Source organism: Phyllostomus discolor, chromosome 4, assembly GCF_004126475.2.
Source record: "Phyllostomus discolor isolate MPI-MPIP mPhyDis1 chromosome 4, mPhyDis1.pri.v3, whole genome shotgun sequence".
NCBI lineage: Eukaryota > Metazoa > Chordata > Mammalia > Chiroptera > Phyllostomidae > Phyllostomus > Phyllostomus discolor.
Window position 1 is genome coordinate 15,207,011 of NC_040906.2, and position 26,419 is coordinate 15,233,429.

At 47.9% G+C, this 26,419-nt stretch overlaps 1 protein-coding gene across 2 annotated transcripts; it reads right to left on the reverse strand.

The window, feature by feature from the left end:
* Window positions 1-26,065, reverse strand: ARPC2 (actin related protein 2/3 complex subunit 2). Of its 2 annotated transcripts, none has more exons than XM_028509564.2 (11): window positions 25,893-26,065; window positions 25,596-25,677; window positions 17,878-17,912; window positions 17,111-17,223; window positions 13,325-13,370; window positions 10,145-10,331; window positions 9,417-9,510; window positions 5,153-5,279; window positions 3,512-3,612; window positions 3,109-3,209; window positions 1-452 (listed from the first exon to the last, which is right to left on the reverse strand). In XM_028509564.2, exons 2-11 carry the CDS (start codon window positions 25,667-25,669, stop codon window positions 428-430), a joined length of 903 nt encoding a protein of 300 aa, XP_028365365.1. In that variant the 5' UTR covers window positions 25,670-25,677; window positions 25,893-26,065; the 3' UTR covers window positions 1-427. The 2 variants fall into 2 exon arrangements, with proteins under 2 accessions (XP_028365365.1, XP_035878754.1); XM_036022861.1 differs by having other exon boundaries at window positions 25,880-25,987.
* Between the last annotated feature and the right edge of the window lie 354 nt (window positions 26,066-26,419).

The window sequence follows — 26,419 nt, forward strand, 5'->3', positions numbered from 1 at the left end:
TAAGATAGAAAGATTCTCTTTATTAATGACCCCAACCGTACTTTAGATACAGGAGTTTTGAACTCAAACATCAGGAGAAAACAAGTTAGGACTGCATTTCCCTGCAACTCATTACCAGTAACATACCGCAAAGCAAACAGCTGGGAAGGAGGCTGGGAGGGAAGGGGAGTGAGGGAGGGGCGATAAAGAAAAGGAATTAAGTTGATCGAGTGGATTTTTCTTTTTCTCTTTTTTAATTCTTGGGAACTATGAAGTCTTTGCAAGCACAGCTCGTTTCTGCAGATTATTTTCCAAACGTGTACAAAATGGAACCAAAATGGAGAATCCCTTAAGAACCTGAAGAGGTGCAACATTCCAGCTACGATTATCCAGTAGCAAGTGTTCCAGCCTTCAGCTGCCAGCCGCTTCCTCCTCCGGTTCCCAAGGGTTAGCGGGATGAAAACGTCTTCCCCCTGCAAAAGCAGAGCGAGCGTGAAGGCTAGTTTTGGGACTGCTTTTCCTTCCACCCGACACCCCTGCACTAGGGATGAGCTAGACCCCCAAAGACACCAAGCATGAGGAGGAAAGGCGCTATCACCTCTTGTCCTACGGATTACTCTGGGTACCAGGAAATACCTGTGCTAAGCCTATGAGAGCATTAAATGTACCAGGCAGAACGAAGACCATCTGCCCAGTTTCTGGGCGGCCCGGGTCTCCTTGCACTTCAGACTGGGCTCCCATCTTTTCCCAGCAGAGAGTCCAGGCCCCTTCTACACAGCACATAGCTTTCTGGGCAGCGGAGAGGTCCCGCTTGAAGCCTTTCACCACGGGGACGGAACGCTCAGAGCAGCAGCCCTCGACTACACTCTGGCTCACAGAGCAACTGCCTGACATCAGGCTTCTGACTTGCGGTGTCCTGTTCCACCCGGGACTTCCCCGGAAGGTCTATCTTTGGGAATACGCTGGTTCTCAACGACAGAGTATTTGCTGAAGCAGCCTGTAAGCAAGGGCTGAGAACTACAGGAAACTGGGGCAAATATATGGGGGCTAAATGTCTCTGCCCTGAATGTCTCACCCACCCTAAAATGAGACTGTATTTTTTTACCCCCACCCCCAACGAGTTCCCGAGCATTCATGCCTGGCAGAGCGCTGTGGGGTGCTGACTGATGGCTGGCTTCTGACCCAGGGCCATTTCTGGCAGCAGGCCCGCCCCCTCTCCCATGCCGCTCATGGTTCTGCAGACTGCGCCTGCTCTGCTGTGCCGCGAGTGTGTGTGTGTGGTGTGTGTGCGAGCCTGTGCACGCGTCCTGGCTTCTCCTGCCCAGCTGAACCAGTTCACTCCTACCCACCCTCAGTAACACGATCTGGTTACAGGATGGATGTAGCTGTCTACCTCTCCCTTGTTTCTGGGGCCCACCTCTGCCAAAGAGAGGTTATGGGACGGAGAACGGCAGAGCTGCTCTCTCTACCTCCCAAGGAGGGTATAGGCACTGTATTCACCTCAAGGACTCATTCCCTCCCTCGCCCCGCCAGGACAGGGAGTTGTTCCTGACTCTCAGGCAAGCGTACTCACTTTGCAGGGCCCCCCCGCGCCCCGAGAACACCTGTGGCTGTGTAACAGGGTGGGGGAAAGGCCTGTGGGGAGCTACTGGGCAGTGGCTGCCTAGTGGGCTGGTCTCCTGAATGGACGAGCAGTTACGGGTCTGAAGGTCACGCAGGCGGCCCCCCGAGCACCTATCTATGATGCTCAGTATTTGGGGCGTGACAGGCTGGCCAGGTCGGGTTTCCTTCTGCTGCCCCTAGCTGCCTGTTCCCCTCTCGGGCTCTCCTAACTGCCTTCTCTCCACTGCGCCCCGGAAGTGGCACAAAGCGGCTGCCTCACACTCAAGGTCACCAAAGTGGGGCTTGGTGAGAAAAGCACTCGTGGAATGCAAGCAGGGAAAGGAAGGGGAGGTTGCAAACTCCAGAGTGGAGGCGAGGTTCTGGTTCTGGATGTGCGTTTCAGCACATACACCCTCTTCTGTTTCCCCACCGTCCCTCCCTCACCCCAATTTTAGGATAGGCCACGAGGCTGCAGAGGAATGGAGCTGTCGTTCTGTTGCCATGGTACCCAGACAGCTGTCTAAGCACAGGATCTAGTTACAGGCTGAACACTGCTCCTTAGGCTCCGGGCAGTAGGCAGAGCACTACTATAGGAAGGGCCTTTAGTACCAATTTCCTGATGGGATGGGCAGTCTCTAAGGCCCCTGCTTAAAGAAGTCGGGGTGACTTTAACCGCTGATGTTTCAGAGGGTGAAACCCTCTGCTCAGGCATGTAAGAGTCAACGACGCCCCTCACCCTGGCGAGTGGCAGCAGAAACTAACTTGGTGGAAGGGGTCTCCCACGCCAGAGGAGGGACTTTAAAGCCTCGTGCACACCACGCCTGCCAAAGGTTGCCTGGCTACCTGGTACTGGGTGCTGGCAAATACACGGCTGTGAGGGGGACAGGGAGCTCAGTTCGCCTGAGACTTTAATTTAATGGGCACAAAAGATAGCAAATAAGCATCTACTACCTTATCTCAAGAACAGCACTGCCAAAACCTCACCAGAGGGGAGCCAAGGCCTGGCCCCTTGCCCCAAGACCTAAGCCCCAGGCTTTCGATCAAGAGGCCCCTCCCGCACCCACCGTTTCCAGCCGCGATCGAGACAGCGACTCCTCACGCAAAATGCCTGCTGAGCAGCAGACCAGGCACGAGAACACTAGGTGTGTGCTTCCGGGGCTATTTGCTCAACTAAGTGTTCTTAAGCAAATTACTCCATTTTTCCAGCAGGAAGACCTTGAGAAGGACCAGAATGACCTCTCAACTCAGGCCCAAAGAGAACACAGCTTATCTGGGTGAAAAGGTCTCTCTGGTTTTTTTTCTGGCTGCCATTCTTCTTGCTCACAGACACGTGGAAACGAGGAAACCCAGCCCGCCCCCGAGAAGTGAAAACCTGTTCGTGCCCCCTCTCGTCCCCCAGGCAGCCGGAGGCCCAGCCCTGCTGCCGCACGTACAGCTAGCTGAGGGCCGGGCTGCTGACACCCACTGTTTCCTGCTCGGTGAGCGCAGGGGAGGAAGGTGGTGTCGCTGGGGGCCTGCCCCACTCACGTGATTGTTTTCATTTCCTTCTTCTCGGCATCTGGGCGTGCGCGGTTCAGCACCTTGAGGAAGTCAGATGTTTTTGCCCGCATCCGCGTGTGAATATAGGCCTGAGGGGGAACACAACAGGTATTGAAGCAGAGCCATGCTCTAGCGAGACAGCTTTACTGGCATTAGAAGTTTGCAGGAACGTTTGGAAACATGCATCCCGGGACCGGCCCAGGGACCTGCAGGGAAGCTGTGTGGAGCGGTGGTGGGGGAGAGGCGAATAAAGACCATCATCTCCCCAAGCCTCCAGAACCATCTGCCCAGAGTTCCCAGCAACAGCCCGGACTACGGAGGACTTGTTTCGCCATCGGCTCTGGCGGAGAGTGACCCGGGCCCGGAGCGGAGGTGCGGTGCGCCCTCTCACCTTGGAGCACTTGATGTGGTAGTGCAGGTAGTCCCGGAACGTGTGGATCAGGTTGATGGTGTTGTCCCGAGCACTGGCGTTGGTGTGGCGAGGGAACAGCACTGAGGGCGGGGGCACAAACAAGGAGTCAGCGTGCAACACCAACGCCAGGGGGCGGGAGGACCCGCAGCCCACGGTCAGCTCCCACCTCCTGCCTAAGCACAACCCACACGCTCCCCAGGCCCCGGCCGTCAGGGTTTCCCCCCGGAGATGAGGGAGGGATAAATTCCACGCCCGGGGCAGGTGCCAGCGGGTGCGGGCGGAGGACTGAGGAGTACCGAGGGAGAGGAGACTGAGGCAGGAAACTGAGCTCCCCCAGGGAAGGGTGTGGTCCTGGGCATTCACCCCAGGTCTGGACTCTGCGACTGCGCACTCCCCAAACACGAGAGCCTGGCCGGCTGCATGCCCACTAGCTCCTGCCTCCGTAGCTTACCAATCTCTCCGAAAGGCGGCACTACTATCTGGCAACTTTGGAGAAAACACTTTACTTTCGGAAATCAGGACTAGGAAACTAAGCCCGCCTGTCCCATGTCCTTGGTGCTGAAGTGAAGCAGGCCTTCAGAGAAACTAGATTCCAGACAAGACCCTGTGTCCTCGTGGTGAAAACCACACGCCAGGCAGCATACAAGCGGGACTCTCTTCATGAGAGCAGGCAGCAGGAGCTGCTTTGGATGGGGGCTGAGAAAAGCCCCTCCTGCAGTACCCACCCCCAACTGTGGCTTCTGGAATCCCATTCCCTTCACCCACTCGACTCAGTCAGTGGCCTCCCACCAGCGAAACCCTCTGGGAATGACGTGTTGCTGGAACGAAGAGGAACGCCTCCTAAGAAGGGGGCCCTGCCGTCAGTGTGCCCTGGAGAGCAGGGACCACCAGGACAGGAGGTACCACACTGCCCAGAAGAACCGAAGGTGCTAACCACACTGAGTTTACCGCAGTCTATGCCCCATGGGGGGCATGCTGCCAACGGAACTGCGACAGGCCATGAACTGTAAGCTGCACCCGACCTCAAAGACAGTGATGTGGGGGAAAAAGTGTAGCTTAGATGTAAAGAAATAGGGTACCTCCACCCATCACTCACAAACTGGTGTACCTTTAGCACGGAGGTGAACTAAGGAAAACTTCGGGAAAGGAGACATGTCAGTGGCAACAGGTACGGTGCGCACACACACGGTTACTCCATACTGCCAGCTCTGCCAAAGGGCCACGCCAGCTCACTAGGCGGAAGCAGCTACAAGACGGGCACTTCGTAGCTGGAGTCCCAGCTTAATACCAAAAAACCAAGAAATGCCCAATGACAGAGAATTGCTACCCAGCTGCTTGGAGATGCGTAACTGCCAACACTCAACACCAGAGGCTACCCTTTTTGTCCTCAGGGTTCAAGAAAAACAGGAAAAAGGGGCGATGGCTACTGTACCTGACCTGTAATTAGTGTCTCGTGACACCCCTCCTGCAGCCCCAGCAGCGGCAACAGGACAGTCTGGCACGCCTGCTTCCGCACCCCACCCCGCCCCGTTCTGAGGAAGGTCTGCCCGCCGGGGGGTCTGCAGTGTCTGTGACACGAGCACGTCGAAGGACACGAGCCCGGCAGCCCCACCTGCTTACCGAAGGTGATGTAGCCAATGTTGTCGCCCACGGCAGCGTCGGTGTCTTTCAGCTCCAGAGGCGGCTCCCTGTGGCTGAAGAGGACCTGTGGGGCTGTGTGGCTGGCTCTGCGTCCTTCTTTGAACTCCTGCCAAGACAGAGGACAAATAAGCAACACCTAGCTTTGCGTGATGACGTCCAACCCACTGAGCCACACTGGTTAGGGCGGCCCCCGAGTTTTATGAGCACTAAAAGGATGTTTAAACAGTTGCTCTTTTACTGCTCTCAGATATGACCTCTTTTATACTGCCATCTCCAGCAGCCCCGGGCAGCTGGCTTGCTTTCTCTGTGGAATTCCCATGTCTCTGCTACAAACCTCTACTTGATACTGCACTGTTCATGAATGCAGCTGGCTTCCCTACCAGGCTGTGAGTTCCTCAAGCCAAGGATTCTGCTTTATTCCTCTCTAGCTATTCCTCTGTCCTTCCAAGAGGCTGTCTAGCACATGGATTACAGAATAAAAGCAAGCACTCCCACCCTAACTGACTGGTGTCTACATTGTAAAGGAAGGAGCAGAAGCTGTTTCCGTTTGTAGGTAAGAATACTACTCAACTGCTTCCATGTGTAGGGAAGAGCACTGCACACTGAGCAGCAAGCCCCCAGGGAACGAGGGCACACCAAGGAAGGACAACACTTGAGGAATTCTAATTCCTGGCCTGGGATCTCAGCTGGTGGAAAATAAACCAACATAGCTGTGTTTGGTTAGCTCCCTTTTGAATTTTGTTCCCCAAAGGAAAAATATTTGGAGAGGCAGGGAAAAAGTCAAGATCATTCAAAATGGAAACTTCTAAAGCAAAACTCCTGAGATTGCCTGTCTCTAGATAACACCTTTCATTCTGCAGAGGGGCTGGGAGGTTTTCTAACGTCTACTGACTCTGCTCCTCAGCCCCAGGGGAGAAAACAGACCAGACAGCAACGCCAGCCATTTTTCTGGTTTAGTAAGCTTCCAGCAGGCTGCAATTCACTTATACACGTGGTATCCAAACCCCAACGGGGCATTATAAATCCGAGGTGACTTACTACCATTTCATCAGTTCTGTATACAGAAAATAATACCTTTAAGACTTGGCTACACGCTTCTGATTTGGGACTATCTTTTAGCAAGTCTCATGTCTTCCTCTGTGGCTCTCTCTTAAACAACACTTACAAACCCACCCAAATATCCCCATTAGTGTCTGTTACACGTGCACCAGCAATACTGCCTCTGTTTTCTCCCTCTGGCTGTGCGGCCTTGAGCAGCACGACACTCTCTCTCCCCCCTACCACAGCACAATTCATCACAGAAGTTCAGAACACATTAGAATGTCGACACAGGCAGCATCTTAAACTAGAAGGGTAAACTCGGCCTTTTATACAACTGCTGCTGTGGCTGGTCCATTTTTCATGCCATAAAACACGAAAAACTACAGATAGTAGAAGACTTATGTGTGAAACGAAACTGTAAAAAACTCTTATCACAGACAAATGGATAACTTTCCTAGTATATAAAGAAACTGAGATCAATAACCCAATAGAAAAATGGGTCAAGCGCATAAAGAGACATCTCACAAGACGAACCTTCAACGCAAGAGAAGATGTTCTGACCGTGATCATAAGACAACACAGACACCATTTTTAACCTCTCAGACTGGCAGAAACCCACAAGCTTGACCACACGCTCTGGGGCAACGGGCATGTTAATACATTCTCTGTGGGAGGAAGATGCTCTAACCTCTGCAGGAGAGCTTGGTGATATTTACCAAAATCACGGACTCTGACTCTGTTCCCAGGTCAGGAAATACCCTACAGATATAACTGTGTATGCATACAGGTGGCAAGGGTCCTCCAAATAACACCTTCACAACTGCCCGAAGAGGCAGACGGCTTGTGTCTTGTCCCTGAACATATAAAAACCAGTGGTTTCCACTTAACTTTTCTTAGTTACAGACTTTGAGATCGAATAACGTGGGGAAATTCTGGTTCACCCTAGTCCAGCCTCTAAGTGTTGCGTTCACCGCCTCGCACGGAAGCAGCACCGAAACGATGACACCCACCAGACTGTCACTGCAGGCACACACATCAGCTTCTGTGCCCACAGGGATGGCGCGCCGGGCCAAGCACTAGACCATCTGAGTGACGGGAAAATCTTTTTTCTGCAGGCCGTGAGCATCCCTCAGAGCCTGTCTGCTCAATGGCAGATGCAGGAATTGCGTTCTGCCCAGGCTGCAACTGCATGCCGGCCTGGGAAAGCCCACAAAAGCCCACAGCAAGCGGACTAGTGACCACGAGGGACTTTAAACAGTGTCCCAGGTCACAACATTCTATGCTAGGCATCCGCTGTTTTTCATTCTTTTAGAAATTTAAAATAACTAGGCCCAGGAAAATGCCGAGATGATTTATTTTGGGAAAAACTCACGCAGAGTCAGTCTAGGTTTTTACGGTCGTTTCGAGAAAGTCCCCCCAGTCTGTGAAGCCGGGGAGGGAGGGAGGGAGGCAGGCGGACGGCTTCCTGAGCTTCCTGAGCACACGGCCTGGTCGCATTCCAGACACCGCGTGCCCTCACGGTGCCAGGCGCGTCACTGACGGGGATCCTGCCAGCGCCAGAGCGCAGAAACCTGTCTTCCTGTGGACAGGGCCCCCGTCACACCGGCGCTGAAGGCGGTGTACACTCACACAGAAACAGAGTGCACAGATTTCTCCCAGGGAACGAACCTCCAGTACACGCTCGAAGATAAGGTCTGTTTAAGGTACAAAAATAAGCTAAGATGTCCCCTGGCAGAAAATGGAAGACTGTTAAAAATCCAGCCAAATCTAAATATATAGCTCACAGCTTTTAAAATTAGTTCCTCAGATTGGAGTTACCCCAATTTCTGAGCTACTGAATTTAATTCCCCTGTCAGGTCTGCCTAAAAACACACGATACACACGAAGTACCTGTCTGGAGGCTCATATTTTGGACCCAAGGTATGTATGCACATGCATGCGTGCACATGCACACACTCTCTCTCTCCCTGTCATAAAGTTCAGTACTCTGAAGTGCCGAGAGTAGCAACGGTTTAATTCTTCTGCATAGGAACTCCCACATTAGTTTCTGATTCATCAGCCTAAACACAAAAAGCCACGACAGAGGGACCAAATCGAGGAGACCACTTTTGAAGACTTCCCTAGCCACTGAATGAAGTACCCTCCCTTTCTTAAGCACAACCATTTCCCACCTCTATCTGGCAAAAACAACTCTGCCCCAGAATTCTTAAATCTCGTCACCCTGCCAAGGAACAGGATGAACACACCAACGTTTTTTTTTCTGAAAATTTAACCACTGTACTAGATCTCGAATGCGGAGCCGTCTCAGCAACCAGCCTGGATACCACTTCGTGAGCCCGAGCCAGGTGAGCAGGCGGCATGGCAAGGCTGCAGCAGCGGGTGCACTGCACCCCCACCGCTCCTTCCCCTGGCCCCTCACAGTGGACGAGCTTCCCGGGAAGCAGGCTCGCCACGCGGACTTTGGTCCCACCCAGGCCGATTCTCTTCACTATCATTTCAGCAACTCTTCCCTACCAATGTGTTATCTACTACAGAATTTTCTGCAGACTCCGTTCTGAAAAGACTTTAGGACTAAACCAAGAACAGACCTTGCCAAAAATTGGAGGAGCACAGGAGAACAGAAAACGTGACCAAACTCCCCCTCCATTATTTTTTATTTTATTTTTTCCCATGACCATTTACTCCCCTTATACCGACGCCTGCCCCCAACAAAACCTCAAACCAAAGGTCCCCACTGCAAGAAGGATGCTTAATATTTTAGTCATGTTGTTAGTAAGTTTAATACTGAAATCACTATCTACTCCAGTACTGCAAAGGCTAAAACCAGAGAAAAAGAAAACATTCAGTGAGCTTGGTGGGGGCTGTTTAATTAAATCTTCAACAACACAACTGCCAGCTTTCTCTCTCTCTATTGTCGTTCAAGTGCAGTTGTCCCCATTTTCACCCCAGCACGGCCTCCCACCCTCGGACCCTACCCCCTTTAGCTCTGTCCATGTGTCCTTTATACGTGGTCCTTGATGGACTCCCCTTCCTTTCCCCCATTATCCCTCTCCCCGTACCCCCGTGGTTACCATCAGTTCTTTACTTCAATGCTTCTGGTTCTGGTTTCCCACCAGCTCTCTTTCCTACGCTTACAGTGGGCTTTGGTGCAGGTGCGGATCTCCATGCCACGGTCCCCCCGCCCCAGACACCTGCTCCGTACCTGCATGAACACTTTCCCGATGACCACGTCGTCGTCGTCCTTGAACACTGTGCTGAAGACTACCGTGACTCTGTCCTTTTTGGACTCCACGTACCTGAGGGGAACCAAGCCGTGAGAGTGAGCGCAGAATCAGAACGGGTTTTGTTAAGAACTCGATCTGCAAGTGAAGCAGGGGGTGAACTCTCTTAACCCACAAAACGAGGCGTGGCCAGGCAGACGAAGCAGACGTGACCGACAAAGTCTGTGTACCAACACATGGCCTACCAGCGGCAGGAGATGAAAACCACCAAAGTAGATGTTATTCTCTTTGTCTGTGTGCTATGAAATGGGTGTAGGGCCAGTGGCTGTCTGCACTCCACTCTGGAAATTTCTTTCCTTACACACTGTGAGGTTCACAGCACGTAGATGATCCAAGAGTTGCAATTAACACAGAACCTCTGCCTGCCGAGTACCCAAGCTATGTGTTACTGAAGGGGACTCGGAACAGTGGTGCCTCACAGGGAAGCACTGGATTCTCTCTCCATCTTTCGCCAAGTTGCAGTATCTGGAGACTAGGGGAAGTGCCCCCCCACCCCTGCCCAATCACACATCCTGACTTACAGAAGTTACGAGAAAGACACTTCGGGGGACCTCACACCACAGACTCTAAGGCTTGACCCGGCTGTATGTGTTTTCCTGAGTGCACGTGACAGCCACACCCGGGCTTCAGGACCACATTCTACACTCACATGGTCTCATCATCTCTATAATGGATGACCGCCCTGTTCTCGCCTTCCTTGCCCTCTTCTTGGAACTGGAAGTATTTCTCAAAGACAGAGGCAAAACAATTTCGTTTCAACATGCCGGCCTGATGCACAATGGAATCCTTGGATGCAGGCAGATTTTCAAGGTCGTATAGCAAAGAGACATTGTATCCTGGAAGGGAAAAACACACAGAAGTTATATTATTAAAAAAAACAAAACAAAACAAAACAAAACTGTTCCAAGTTCTAATGACCTTTTATTTTGTCTCAGTGGTCATACTTTTAACTCCAGTGGAGTGGTTCCATTCCCATCTACCTCATAGGCCAAATGAGATAAAATAAAACCTCAATTGTTAGCAAATGCTATGCAAAAAATGGAATCAAATGGGAGGAAGTCACACTCTGGGAACTCTGATGAGACATGTAGCGTTCCAGACACAGCTATGAGGGGGACTGCATATGCATGCTATCAAGCTGTAATGAATTGCATTTTCCTCTGGGGTTTAATGTGCCCTGTGCCAACAAGCTGCATAGCTTTCTGATAATAAAACATACCCTGTTATGTGCCATTACAAATCCTTTGTGGGAGGAGGCAGGATACGGAAGAATCTAGAAATATATCTATACATTTAGATATATGTATAGCTTTTATTTATATACACTGTAAAATTCTCAGCGTTTTAAAGTGTTTTATTTCATTTGATCTCCAAAAGAATTCTTTGAAGCAGGCAGGTCAGACACGGTGTATTCTCATCTCCGGGGGAAAGAGGTGGAAGCAGGCAGCGTGCCACGGTAAATGCAGTCCAGCAGAGAGGCGGAGGCCACTGAGCAGACGTGGGCCCCGCTCCTGGCCTTGCCACTTTAGGGACCTTGACAATTCTCCACAATTTTTCTACAACTGTAACCTCCATAATTCCTGTATCTGTTTTCTCTTATTAATTAAAAATATTTTTTAAAGATTTAGACATTAAATCTTTAAATATTTTTAAATATTTTAGATAGAGGGGAAGGGAGAGAAACATCAATGTGTGGTTGCCTCTCGCACACCCCCGCATCAGGGCACCTGGCCCACAACCCAGGCATGTGCCCTGACTGGGAATCGAACCAGTGACCCTTTGGTTCATAGGCCAGCACTCAATCCACTGAGCCACACCAGCCAGGGCCCTGCACTTGTTTTTAAAAAAAGGGTGGTGAGATGAGGAAGACTACTGGGGGATTTAAGAGAAAGTTCAATATTTAAAAAGTGTTCGGAAACAAAGTGTCTAGAACAGTGAGTCACCAACAAACGGGACAGAACAGGACTGAACTCCGAGTCTGCCGACCACTGCACTGCCCTGACTCCTTACAGCATGGTGGATACAAATTCTAGTACACAAGGCTGGCACACCCGATAATATAATGAAATGATCAACACATGCCAAAAGGCCTATGGATGATTTTGTAAGAATATCTGTATATCATCAAGGATAATTTCATTAATTCTAGGCAACTGAAGGGAATACTTTTATCAGAACTGCATGGATTTTACAACGCTGAACATCATAAACCTTTATATAGTACTTTGTTACTATTTAATTATTTCCCAAGAGCATTCCTGAGGTCTGCGGTTTTTCCCTGAATTTATCCTCTTTGAGGGCACAAGCTATCTCAATCTCTGTTCTAGGTAGTACTTAGCACATTTTTGGCCCTCCAATATTAAATCATATCAAGCATCATTCCATTTTAGGGACCCAAAAACCAAAGAAGCAAACAGACTACAAGATTAGATTAAAAAAATTTAAAGTCGAGGTCTGCTAGTTTTAAGAAGCCAAGTAAAACAAACTAAATAAAACTACTGCTAAAGTCAGACTTTAAGTAAGGCTCCTGATATGAAAATAATATACTGAGGACAAAGCAAAAAAAAAAAAAAGAAAAATCTAGTATGGCTTGCTAAGCCCCCCAAACTTGCCCAGGTAAACCCACAGAAAGAAAAGGAACAAGAGTATTTCCATCCGTTTTCCACTCATGTGGACACAGGTCTGCAATTGGCAGCGTCTCTGTGTGCTTTAGTGGGAGGTGGGGGAAAGGCCCAGGGACCGAAGCGTAAGCCACTCTGGTTATTCCGACAGACTTCAGGACCTGAGCAGGGACAGGCATGCCCAAGAACTCCTACATCATTTTTCTGTGTTAGTTGTTTCTTTCTGAAATTTTCTTTATTCCTCTTACATTGTTAATTACCTTTTGGCTTTTACTTCTGCTAGGCACGGATACCATCAATTTGGGGATTAACACATTTCAGTGTTTATGGACTATAGTCCAAGCTCCCATCCACAAATTCTCCTAGTAACAAGTTACATTCCAAAAACACCTTTCTGTATTTGACATTGTTTCCAGAGCAGCATGTAGGAGACAGAGAAACTATTGTAATGGGAGTGATGAGGTAACTGTTGCAAATGAGGAGGAAATAAGGAAGCAAAAGTAACCGCTATTAAAAGAAAATGACAGACACATCTTCCTTCTTAAAACAATGTGTTAATCAAGGCACCTCAGCAATGATATTTAACAAGCATCATGCTTTTACGGTCTTATTACTTGGTCCTGACTGTGGGGCCCAGTTGAATGCCTCAGAATTTGAGACTCACTTAATCATAGGGTTGAAAATACTGTTTTTTTTCCACTTTAAACTTCCTTTAAAGCACTATAACATAGCCATTCTAATCAGGGATGACCACAGTGCTTTTTAATTCCTCTCGCCATTTTTGTTATTTGAAAATGGGAGAACAATTTTGAATATTCTTTTTTCTTCTTCAAATGTCCAGTGTATGGAAAAAGCTATACTAGGGGTTGGGGCTGGAATCAATAATTGCTTAGTCTTCTCAAAAGGCATCTTAATCACCACAAACAAAGGTGGCTCTCTGGCTGAGAGGTTAGGGAAGAGTCAACTGGCTCCTTTAAATAAATATTAAAAACACATTATCAATTCTGTACACCATGCTATGTATCATTATTGGACAATGCAAAGCCCTTAAAAGCTATTTTTATGGATAGAGTTGAAGCAGGAACTGGAATAATGCAGAAATATTTGTGAGCCAACAGTTAAATGAAATCCTCTGCCTAAAAAAAAAGCACAGTACAAACAGGACAGGTCTATTTCCACGTCACCCAGTCACACACATCAGTACATACCTGATTCTGGATTTACCAAGTAACTCCCGTACACTCTCTTTAGTAACTAGAAAACACAAGAACAAGGATGTTAATCCAGAGGCTATGGTAATGTCATTATTTTTAAAGCACTGTCCTTGCCAAACTTCTCCTGAGCCAGCCTTCTTCCTTGCATTTAGTGGATGGGAAACTGGATACAGAGGGAAGAGGCAGATTAACCTGAATTTCCAAGCAAGTCATGCACAGCACCGAGATGAAACCCAAAAGGTTAGGCGAGGATCTGTTTTTCAGTCAAGGCTCAACCTTTACTCTTTTAGGACTTGGTCACACTCTTCATAGGTTCCCCGTTCCCCTCCAGAGTGCAGGCTGCACATCAGCGCCTCTTTCCAGCACAGCAGGATGCTCGCCAAGCGAGTATTGATGTTAGTCATCAAATAAGCACAGGTCAAACCACTAACCCAGGTAAATGAAGAGAGAAAACCAGAATGGGAACTGATTCCAGTCAGCCTGCTTATTGTGTATGCTTTAAAAGTTATTTAGCTCATCACCAGCTTTATAAAGGCAAAGACAATGGATAATTGAATGCTAGCCAGCTATTTATACTGGTAGGTCCACTGAAGACTGCACTCCTTAAAAATGTCTTGTTCCTCAAACCAATACTTCCAGTTTTGGAGTAAATGATAAAACCTTACCCCTTCCCACCACACCAGCAGTGCTGGCGTGACTGCTGTACCTGGTGGAAAGTGCTCCTAGGTTGATACGGTTTAAGAAACAAACTTTTTATTTGGAAGCGACAGTTCTGCGTTCTATGGGACACATTAAGCACTAGAACGGCTGTTATTTGGAGACAGGAAAAAAATGGAATTTAATAACCTTTTTGGTATTTTGCAGTTTTTGTACATGAACAGATAAAACACGGAAATGGCTTCTTATGAACCCTCATCAGGGAGGACAGGTGTCATCACTATGCACAAGAAGGTAAGGCCGCCGCCCACACCCACACCCGCCCCCTCAGTAGAGCAGCGGGGTTTTATCTGCAGACTTCGGTTCCTAGGCGTCTGATTTAGAATTCCAGTCTCGCCACAAACACACTAATGACCCTCTCACACTTTACGGGACACCAAAAAAGGGCACTCAATCCATGGCAACCCAACAGATGAAAAGTGAACAAAAGCACAGTTTTGTTTTAATTACAGAAATTATCCGTGCACGTTTTAAAGAATTCCATTTGCCAGTGCGAACCACAGGCAGCCACAGAGGGGCACCCCCTGTGAGCGGGCGCTCCGCCCCGGGCAGCGCTGCAGCCTCCGTGCCGCATGCTGCACACCGGACAGTCACAGCTGGGAGTGCGGATCAGCGTTTCCCTTCTAACCTTGTTTTCATACTCTCCAGGAACTAAAAATAATCAGCAGCAAACATGTATTTTATGTCCCATTTGAGAAAATTATCACATGGTTAGGTTCCCCACGCCCCCATTCTGAAGTATCTTTAATATTCCACCTATTTAACCATTTCCCTTTGGCTAGAAGAAATTCTCAATCTGCAAAACTCAGATAATAGAGTGGACCTCAAAACATGAATCAGTGATCACATCTGTTTGTATAAAGGCAAAAGATGAATGCCACATAGTTCCTATCTGGTGACCATAGAGCCACTGTGAGGTGTCTTTTGCACGGAAGAGGAACCGAAGGGGAGAGGTTCACGGTCACAGAGTTTACTGGTGGCAGAGAGTGCTGACCTCCAGGTATCTTATACACCACTTCTCCTAAAGAGCTGGGGGTGGAGAGTAACATGCACACCCTTTAAGACTCTGAACTAGCACCCTGCCTCTGAGGACCAGTTCTGTTCTGTGTGCACTACTGGTGTTTGGAGGAAGGGGAGATCGGACATGGGAGAAACTGTAGCTCCTAAGATTTAGTTTAATCCCGAGGTTACTAAGTTAATATTCTGAGATCTAAGAAGCTCTCAGAGCCAGATTTATACCATGTTCAACTCCTCTGCTCCCTCCCTTTGGCCAAACCAGCCTACGCTCCCCTGCTTGCTTCACTTGCACTTTTAACCATGATTCACTTTTCAATTTGTGCCCACTCTTCCAACCTGACACCGGGAGACGGGTGTAGGCAACCTATCAATCATCCGTATCAGGCCTTCCCACCCTAGCGGCTGAGGTTTTCTGCCTTGAAAAGGGCCTGTGACAAAGTAACAAGATTCCTGTGGTTATCGCAGGCTGGTCACTGTTTAACCAACCCAGGGAGCCATTTACCGAGCACTCTGCTCCAACACTGAGTATTATTTACTCCACCCACTTGAGTGGGTGGGGCTGGTTCTTTGACCCTTGTGGTAGCTGCAAGAATAGCAATGTGTCCCGGAGTTCCATTGTAAGGAGAGCAGACTGCAGAGGAAAGTTAAGAAATCCAACCCAATGAACATTTTCTTTTCTTTCCAAAATTATTATTGCACCTAGATCTTTACCGAGAGGTTTGCCTTCAGAGATTTATCACACAGTTGGGTTGTCTGTTCAATTGTTTGACAATTCTTTTCAGGTAGCTATTTTATAGTTAATCTAAAGCAGGGCCACCTTAACAGCCACCTATTTCTTCTTGCTCTTTATCTGATAAAGAGAAAAATTAGCTACTATCTTTTATATGATATAATCCTCTACATGCTTTATATGAGAAGATCTTTCTCCTGAAGCTTCTGTTTGCTAGGTAAAATAACTGTGAATACAAATTCTCTAAACATTTCTTCTTCCTTTGAACTTAAGGGGCAAATCAAATGCATTTGAATAACCAAGGGAAGTGACTGCCTATGGCTCTTGGTATTCTGTTTGGTTAACATACAATTTTGGGGTTTTTTTTGGAAAGGTTTTATTTATTTGTAGGGAGAAGGGAAGGGGGGGAGAAAGAGAGGGAGAGAAATGTTGATGTGCAAGGGAAACACCTATCGGTTGCCCCTCACATGCCCCCAACTGAGAACCTGGCCCGCAACCCAGGCATGTGCCCTGACTGGGAATTGAACTGGTGACCCTTCAGTTTGCAGGCTGGTGCTCAATCCACTGAACCACACCAGCCAGGGCCAATTTTAGTTTTTAAACCCCCAAATTATTGAGATTTTGATCGCATTTTTTGCAAACAGCTTTTTCACTACATAAATTCTAAATAATCAAAAGCTACTACTCTTAATCAGAAAGAAAATAGAAATGGCAGTATCTTCATTCACCAGATTAAGGAGAACCTAGCTTGTTAAATGAAAAGATATTTGAAAACTGATTCAGGAACTGAGTCATACTTCCTGCTTTGAGACCCAACCACAATGTGCGCGCACTGGTGTAATAGCATTTTCTTTCTTCCATAAATGGCTCTCCCCAGAGCAAATATAGTTCAACAGGAACCAAACCTGCTACTTTAACTATTGAAAAAAGCCAGCACATAAGGCATGGCCACCATGAGTTTCACAACGCATGGACATCCTTTCTTATTTCTCCCAAGGCAGACATAAGGAAGAAGAGATACACTTAAAGAGGCCAACTCTTAAGAACATTTAAAAATTTAAAGGAAAGATCTGTGCCTAAAATTTCAGAATGAAAAATTACTTTGAAGATCTTTAAAAACCTTTTCTGGGAAACATTCTTTTTACATTGTTCTGGGAAATGGGAGTCAAGACCCCCCGGCTGGGTGAGCAAGCCGTCCAGGCTGCAAGCAGTTCCGGGGCAGGGGCTCAGTGCCACGGACCTTCTCTGAGTGGGCAGCTGTCGCTAAAAGCTGAGGAGGAAACAAGAGTCCCAGTGAAAAATGATGTGGAACTTACCTCGTCAGCACCATGTGCCTGAAGTTCCTTGTAGAATTTCAAAGAAATACTGACCATCACTTTAGTTTTGTCTCCATTAGGGTTTGAAATATGATAGAGGACTCCATCGAAATCTGTGAGTAAAGTAAGTAAGACTGCTTAACTTGGGAATGGGGAATAAAATCTCAAAGCGCCTGTTGCAGGTCACAAGAAAGCCCCCCGTATAAGAAGGCACAGAAATAAGATGGCATTTATTTTAAATCCATGTGGGCAGTCAGCAGAAACACTGGGACAGAATTTTTAAGTTCTTGCCTCTCTGCTTTTTTCTAAAATTACAAAGCTAGTCTTACCTTAATCACAGCTAAGTGCTGGAAAAAAATTTTAAAAACTTTTACTGTGACATACTTTAAATATGCATAAAAGTAAAAACAGCAGTATAATGAAGCCCTGTCTCTATGATATGGTTTCCACAATTATCAACACCTGGCCAATCTTGTGTCATTTAGATATCTCCCACGATGATTTATTCTAAACCAAACCCCAGACATCGCACCAAAAATATTTTAGAATGTATCTCTAGAATATAAAGAAGACTTAAGTGTAATTTTGATTCATTCACAGTGGACAGCTACTATTGTATTGTCTTTCAAAAAAAAAAATTGACAATCTAATTAAGGGAAAAGAGGCCAGTGTCCTGACTAAACAGTCAGATACTGCATGTTTTAAAAATTCCTGCGGCACACTGGTTGAAGATTGCTGCTTTACAGGATTGAGATAAAGACACTTACCTGCAAATGTTACTTCTACTGCTTCTGGTTTGTTTCTGCAAAACAAAAGTCCCTTAGTTAAGATAACTGCATTGATGCTTGCCTTCAAGGGGACTCGCAAAGGCTCCTGAGCTTTACTCAAGATCAGATCACTCTGTGTCACGCTTACTGACCATCCAAATACACAACCCATTTTCTCATGAACTTGAACTGCTGGATTTACTTAAGGTGGAGGATAAGAAAAGGAAGCAGGACAGATATAGCTTTTGTTCTCCAGCTGATGTGGATTCTCTGTTGTGGTGGGTGCTTGCCCTCAACTCTGGATTCACTAAGACCAGGACGCACACGTTTGTTTACGTGAACCACAAGAGACCATCCTTTGGTCAATGTCCCCCCGACAGGACAGTAGAGACGGAGGTAGTACATTCAGCAGGAAAACTGCTGAACGGAATATAGGATGCTTTTAATTTATTTAAAGTAAAAGAATGACTTCAGGCCATAAAACAAAGCAGAAGGTGCTATTCCACTTCAAAGACAACCTGTAAGTCTTCTTAAACATCTTTCCTTTCCCTTTACATCACCAAAGTACTCACTGCTCCCCATGAAGCCATCTCTAACCAGTTCTGTTCTAGTATTGTTTTGTAATTCCAGTGCTGAACTTCCACAGAAAGTGTAGCACAAAACAACATTGCAAAACCACTACGAACCATCAAAACACCCGTTTTCCAGCTTTTTCATCAGGACCATGTTTTTAGACAAATTAATACCCATACATCTTTATTTTCTGACCTACCCATCAGTAAAATGGGAGAACACAAGTGCTCCTACTTACCTCAGAACTGCTAAAGAAAAACAAGAGTGTAACTCAGTGGACTGAGTGCCGGTTCGATTCCCAGTCAAGGAACATGCCTGGGTTGTGGGCCAGGTCTCCAGTAGGGGGCGTGTGAGAGTCAATCACACACTGGTTTCTCTCCCTCTTTCTCCTCCCTTCCCCTCCCTCTAAAAATAAATAAAATCTTAAAAAAAAAGAGAGACACACACACACACACACACACACACAAGAACCTATCACAGAAGGCAATGACAGCCTCCCACTTGCTGTGCATTCCCCAGTTTGGTCTGGTACATGGACTTCTATTGGACAATGTGGAGTTATTATCTAGAAGGATGACAAACACCCTAGCTATAAAAAATAATGGTCAATTAGCCCCCAGAGAAAAGCTACTTTACATGTTCTCCCCACTTCTCAAAGCCCAATGGTAGGAAAATGAAAACTGTTTTATCAGCTAGCTACTACTAACTCAAAATAATTCCACCTTGTTTTATGGTCCAGTAGGCAAGGTAGACACATTTTCACATTTATTCTCGCCTGACTTGTTCAAGACCTCACTGCTCCCTCACCTGTAAAAGGACCCAAGACAGAGTTGCCCTCCAGGGTTGCTGGGAAATAACAGAATATGTAACATGGTTTATTACTGTTTTAAAGGCTGCTGCACAGGCTCAACACCACCTTTCAAGGAAACTGGCTCCTCCTGAGCATAGGTTAGCCCTGCTGAAAAATCAACCCACACACATCACATACAAAGTTCCACCTTGCTTCTTCAAAGCCATGCATGTGACTTAGGACAAGCACTTTGGGTGCCTTTAAGAATGCAAGCACCAAGTGGGTTTATAAAAAAACACTGAGTTCAGAATGTGATGGAAAAAAAAAACTGGATGAAAATTTAAATTGCTTCCGATCTTTCATTTGAAACACCAGCAAAGGGCAAAGGCAAGGAATGACCAACAACCATTCCTCACCTCTGAGCAGCCCTGACCAGCGTGGCTCAGTAGGTTGAGTGTCATCCTACAGAGCGAAAGGCTGCCAGCTGACACCTGGTCAGCCTGGTCGCGGCACATGAATGGGTTGTGGGCTGGTCCTCAGTTGTGGTGTGTGCGAGAGGCAACCAATCACTGTTTCTCTCCCTCCCTTCCCCCCTCTCTAAAAACAACAAACAAACAAAAATAAATAAAACCTTAAAAAAAGAAAAGAGGACCAAAGAAGAAAGAAGTGCAAACATTAACCTACAGCCCACTTGCACGAGATATTACGAGGCTGCACGACAGGAGGAAGCATGAACCGTACTTTCCCGGGGAAGGCTGGCTGCAGGGGCGGAGGGCTTATAAAGTCCACGTTGCATCATGCAGTAGGTGGTATTTTTTTTAACTGTTAGGCTTTAACTCAGCCAACGAAGAACCAAGTTCCTCACTCTCCCACTTCATCAACAGACTGAGAAGAACCAACTAGAAATAAATCACCTTAGGGTCCCAAGTGACAAACATGTGGACTCTGAAATTTTACATTGCCCCAGTCCGCGAAGTTCCCTGAGCACAGACGTCTAGGGGGAGAAGAAGCTAAGATCCGCGCTACATGATTTGCTGCCTGACTTGAGAGTATTTGTCACATCACCACCATTAATATTTTAGTTCACTATTTATGGCTGCAGAAAAGGTTGCAGAGGAGACAGGCTACAGAGAGAGCATTAGGCCAAAAGAGTCTTCCTGAGAAGTCGTCTGGGAGTCAGAGGTCCGAGAACTGTGTTCCAGCAAGGAGGCCACACACCGAGTGTGAAACACCCCGTAACAGGGTCGTGTCTCAATTCAAGACCAGGTGTTTGTTGCTTACTTGCGTGACTTAAAAAATCGTGGAGCAGAGGGGTGTAAAATTGGTCTGGGGGAAAGTGTGCCCCTTAACAGGCAGAAAAAAATTAATGGTTATTTTCTGTTTTACCATCTGCTGAAGTTTCACAGTGGGGGTGAGTTTAATCACAGAAAAAGCAAGTTCCTCAGAGTTGACTGTTCAATGCCAGCTCTATCACCTACTGGCTGTGTCACCACAGGCAATGCTACTCAAATATCGCTGAGCCCAGGCTCCTTTTCTAGAAAACGGGGATTCACAAGGCTGTTGTGAAGACTAACTGAGATAGTATGTAGACAGCAAAGTTTCCCGATCAGTTTTATGTCTGAGTTAATAGATATGCTGAGATAGTGGTCCCCACGGTCCTCAGGGCAGGCCAGCTGCAGGACCTTAAGGCCAGGCCATTTACCTAAATGTACCCTTCTGCGTGTGACATATCATAAAGAAGGTCAGGAATCACTAGTGTGGGGTGCACCTGCACAGTGCTTAGGACATATGCCTACCCCCCCACTTCCCACGAGCCCTAGTTTTCTCCACTGTAAATGACAACTGCTGCTGTCATAAGTGCACACCTGACATCAAATGATGCCACGTTCAAGCTTATAGCAAAGTGCCTGGTTCACAGAAGGTGATCCATACGTTAGTTTTCCCTCAAGGTGATGTCTGAGGAGACCAGACTCTGAAGCCACAGCAGGGAGAGGTTTTGGGACTGTGGCAGTTCCCGGAATCAGCAACGGCTCCCCGGTGCAAGGAGAGCCCCCACTGGCGTCGGACTTTCCCACGCCTGGAGCCCTAGAACAGCCAGCTGGAGAAGTCCTCAGGGTTACTGACTGGACAGCACAAGATGCTAAAACATATTAAATTCATTCAGTTGGGTTTCAAGACCCATTCTTAAAATATTTTAGAAAGAAATTCCTTCTACTGTTTTTCTAAGGAGGATTCTAGAATGTCATTACTAAGTCAATTAAGAAAACCCTGGCAGCAGTATTATCTAATCCTTTGAGTTTTTACCCCCAAATGTATCCAATTCCCTTTGGGCACTTAAGTCCCTCTTCTGGTTATCCTTTCCCTAAGATGAATTAGAGGAATTACTGATGACCTTTGTCTTACTATAAGTTTTTGATCATTTTCCTCTGTAAGGCTCCCATCATGCTTTTTGAGTAAAGCCTACAAAAATGGATCATATTAGATAAGAGGTGGTCTACTCTCTGCTAAAGCCGTATTTCAAACTATGGAGAAGAGGACCTAAAAGACAATTCACGTTAGAAAAGCAATAAAGTCCTAAATAAACTAAGAACCATTCTAGCTGGCTTCATCCACTCCTTCAAGAAAACATTTACTGAATCGACCATCTGTCTGTCTGTCTATCCACCCCACCCCCAACACACACAGCGAGGATGGGGGCGTGGGGGAGATGACTAAAAACGATACACCCTGCCCCGAAGGAGTCATCAGCCGGTGGAGTGTCTCTCTGGGGCTTCACGCACAGAGCAGTCTCAAGGAGGCCAGAGGGCAGGCAGCAAAGTGTGTAACTGTAATGACCTGCGAAAGGCCAAACAGATTGTCTTAGCCGGTCAGCCACTACATTCCAGTTCTTTTAAATGCTTAAATAATGTCCTAATTCCAAGTCACTTCAAACCAGTCTGTCTCTGAGGACGTATGCAGCATATTTGGCAATGAGAACGAGGTATCAGCAAGGTTTAATTTATTCCTTTCTCAAATTTCTCCTCCCACAGTCCTCGCCCACCCCAAATGGCACTGCTTGCTTACTGAGCTTCACTCCCCCTCACAGAACCAAAGCGCCCCATGACATGCATAGCTGTGGCAAGGAGTGAGCATGCACTTAAAACCAACAGCAATTTGTATCTGACAGCATTTTGTCAATCTTGGACTCTGGACTCTTCCTTAGCTAAGTCGACAAAGGCTGAAAAGGTTCTTAGTGTGTACATAGTAACAAAAGAACTAAATTAATTGGCACAGTAACAAAAGAATTAGATTACTTTGGCTTTAACTGGGGATCTGGGCAAGAATTCCTAAATGAAAAGGCAATGCCGTTGACAAGACCTGCATATGAGGTTATTTGCAGTGTTGACTGTAGCTTTTTAATCAGCCACATTTTCTTAGTTTGTAAGCTACTGGGAAAACAATTTACCAATAATTATGATTTTGTGACGATATATGAATCATTCCAAAGCCACTCTCCCAGGAGTGTGGTAGGAAAAAACAAAAAGCAATTAGGAATGATTCTTAGGCTTTGTCAGAACAGCCTCCAAATTAAAATATTATCATGACCAAACGTGTTTATTCCTCAGCAGTTGAGATGAGAGACAAAACTGCTTTACCCAAAGGAAGTTTAGACTTTCAGCGGGATGCCACAGGCTGGAAGATCCAACAGGATAATCAGAGATGCAGCGTTTTAAAAAAGATCGAACTGAAAAGGGAAGCCACTGCAACTGTGTTCTGAAGTCTGTGCCACGGGAGTGTTCTAAGACTATGCCACGCTCACATTTTCAGTGGCTGCACAAGTGCCGTCCACTAGAACATTCTGCAATAATGGAAATGTGTCATGTGTGCTGTCCAAATACGGCAGCTGCCAGCCACGTGTGGCAGCGGAGCACCAGAACTGTGACTAGTGCGAGGAACTTAGTTTAATTTTACTTCACTTTAATGCTTTTATTTAAACTTAACCAGCCACATGTAGCTACTGGCTCTCACACAGGACACTGCAGAGTTGGAAGACTCACTCCGGAAGGGGTGGCTCTGACCTCTGCAGCAGGGTCCACAGGCAAAGCCTTTCAAATCTCCAGGGTTTTTCTTCCAGGTTACTGTTCCCTTTCCTTAATGTCTTTCTCTGATCTTCACCCCAGCATGTCTCACCCCTCAGCTACCTGCCAAAAGGCTCTCAGAAAGGTCCCCCTTTTCTGTTCCTGCTAGCGCCGGGCACTGGCAGAATCCCACAAATGTTCACATGATGACCCCACTAGCTATCCTTTGCTGGAAGTTCTGCCCTAGGCGTGAGCCTTGACCAGTACTTCACTGCTGGCCAGTACCTTACTGGAATGCCTGGAAATTCACACTAGGGTTTAGAAGCAGGATTCTGCTGGGTGTTGCATGTGCAATCCCAGGAAAGCCCTACCTCACAGGCTGGCTATCATGGTCTCTTTTTCAAAAAATTTCAAAGTGCTTTTCAGCAGAATATATTTTGAGGCCACTTATTTGAAGTCACATTCTAAAGGGAAGATGGGCTAGACTAAAAGCCAAACCTTGCTGCCCTGCCCCAATATCTGACACTGCTACACCGCAGACTTTGTAAGAAACGCCCTAGAAGTTCCAACTTATGCCTTTCAGGCTTGAGTGACTACTTTAATTCCTCTAAAAAGAACTGAGCTGAAGTTCTGGATAATGGGCTACATGTTGTAATCACAAGTTAGTAACACACAAATAGATGTGAACGGACTCCCACACCACAAGGCATGCTTCTACTCGAAAATGCACAGGCATTTATCTTGTAGATCAGCTTATAACCGCCCAGGTCTAGTTTCTTTACTAGTCTGGACTTGAGAATGCACTTAAGATCAGCTGTGAAAATGCAGAAGTCAATTAACTTCCTCTTATGTGCTATACCCGGCTCACAAAGTAGACATCAATCTCCCAATAAGGCTGAGCTGATTCATTTGAACATTTAAAATGCAAAAGAACTGATAAGTGGAGGCTTAAGACAAGAAGCAAGTTAGCTACAACGTAAGCACTGGGCCTTGGCAGGAAACAATAGCTGCGGCTTACAGCGGGCATTACTTTAAGGAAAGTCATGCTTTGTTTTACAGATAAAATCTGTGGCCTTACAAGAGATAGGAGACACAATATAGCCAATTTAAGCAGCGGTCAGAATTTTTTTTTTAATGTCTCCAAGCCACAAGTTCACACGATCACTTAGAATTTCCCTTCCACTAATCCTCTCCCATCTGTGGACCTCAAAGAGCCTACTTTCCCATTACTAGTTCCCAGCTCACCAGAAACAGCATGCACTTATTTCCTCAACTGTGCAACCAAAATGTAAAACCCCATCCTCACAGATGGGGAAACGAGGCAAAGGGACTAACCGCAGGGCACCAAAAATTAGAAGCTAAAATTCCCTGGCTCATGCTTTAAAGGCAAAGCAGCTTCAGGGGAGGAGGCTGCCTTCTGCAGATTCCCTTGTCTGACAAAGGCGACTGCCTTAGAAATTCGTCCTAAACCCATCCATGAAAAGGCCCCATGGTAAAAAAGGTTATCTAAGACCTTTATAGACTCTGGTGTCTTTCAAGTTGTACCTGTGCCAGGAAGACCAAAGGAAGAAAAATCACAGACCAGGGGGCTGGTACCGGAACGTAAAGGATAATCAGATAAAGCCCCTGGGTGGGGAAAAGAGGAGAACCTCAGAAGGGAGATAAGGAAGGGGTGTGGATGGGGAGACTATTAGCTCTGCTTGAGAAATCTCTCTCAGTAGGGTTCAGGGATGGGAAACCAGAGAGGTCGCGTTTTTCGGGCAGCAAGACTGGGTCTGCTTTCTGTCTTGCCTGCTGCTCCTTTGGATGAGGAGCTGGGGGTGGTGAACCAGAAGGCTGGTGAAGATCTGGGCCTGCGTCTTCTTCCCCCCTCCAGCCCTGGGAATCCCTGAAAACTCCGTCCAACCCAATCCAAACGGGCTGTCTTTGGGTTCACCACGGTGACGCGGAACACGGACGGAAGTGGTCCCACGCTTGCTACAGAGGGCAACGGGATCCTCCTGTGCGAGTTCGGCCCGAGCTGCGCTCACGTTCCACAGGTCTCCTGCCCTTTAGCACGCGCACTCCTGTCCACTCACTGCTTCCGCATCCCTCCTCTGAGCCTCTCCCCGCGCATCTCTGCCCCTCACCCCACCGCACCCAGTCGCCTCCCACGTCTACTCCTCCGGGGCAGTCCCCACGCCCGGCCAGGTCCCCCATCTCTCTCCTCCACGTCTGGGGGGGGGGCTGAACACTCTGGATTAGGAAGGGTCAACCCCGCCTGCTCCACAACCCTCCGGCCCCCGGCGCGAGCTCACCCGGCGGCCGCGTTCTCGAACTTGAGCGCGAGCGTCTCCTCGATGATGCGGTTGTTCACCTCCAGCAGGATCATGGCGGCGGCTGCCCCGGGCAGGGAAAGGAGAAACAAGGGCGGGTGAGGGTGGGCAAGAGAGGGAAGGACACAGGGAGCGGCCCTGCTGCCCCCTAAGGAGGGGGCCTGGGTGGGGTAGGAGGTTAGGGAAGAAGGGGAAAGGGATCGGGGTGGGGGAAGGGGAAAACGCACGCAGTGGCTTGCGCACGGACTGACTGTGGAGACACCCACCCACTAGACCGACCTGGCCCCAGAAGCCTGAACCCGCCTGCCGAGCCGCCGCCGCCGCCTCTGCCACTGCTGCCGCCTCACCCACAAGACCGGTCCCCGCCCAGCCCCCGGCTCTAGCCGGCCACTTCCGCTCTCACACCCACTTCCGCTCGCCTCCCGGACGCGCGGCCCTGCAGCGCCATTTCCGCTTCGACCCCTCGTGCGCGCGCGCAGGTGCGCGCACGGTGTGTATGGGGGGAAACGGAGGCTCTGGTTGCGCATGCGCGATGCCGCCCTCCCACCTCCAGTTTCCTACAGACCCCCTCGAGTTCTACCCCTGTCAGTCCCGCAACCTGCTGTGGTTTCCCGAGGACCGCCACACTGTCCCAGTTCTCCCTCCCGCTCGCTGGTCTCAGAGGTCCAGCTCCACCCTTCCGGTCTTGTCATTTCAGAGACCTCGCAAATAGCTTGTCCTTGTCATCTACCAGCCGGCTTCTTTGCTCTCAGCTTGGTTTTGTGTGCTCCTTGTGTCTGTGTGCTCTTTAGGTCCCTAATGATTGT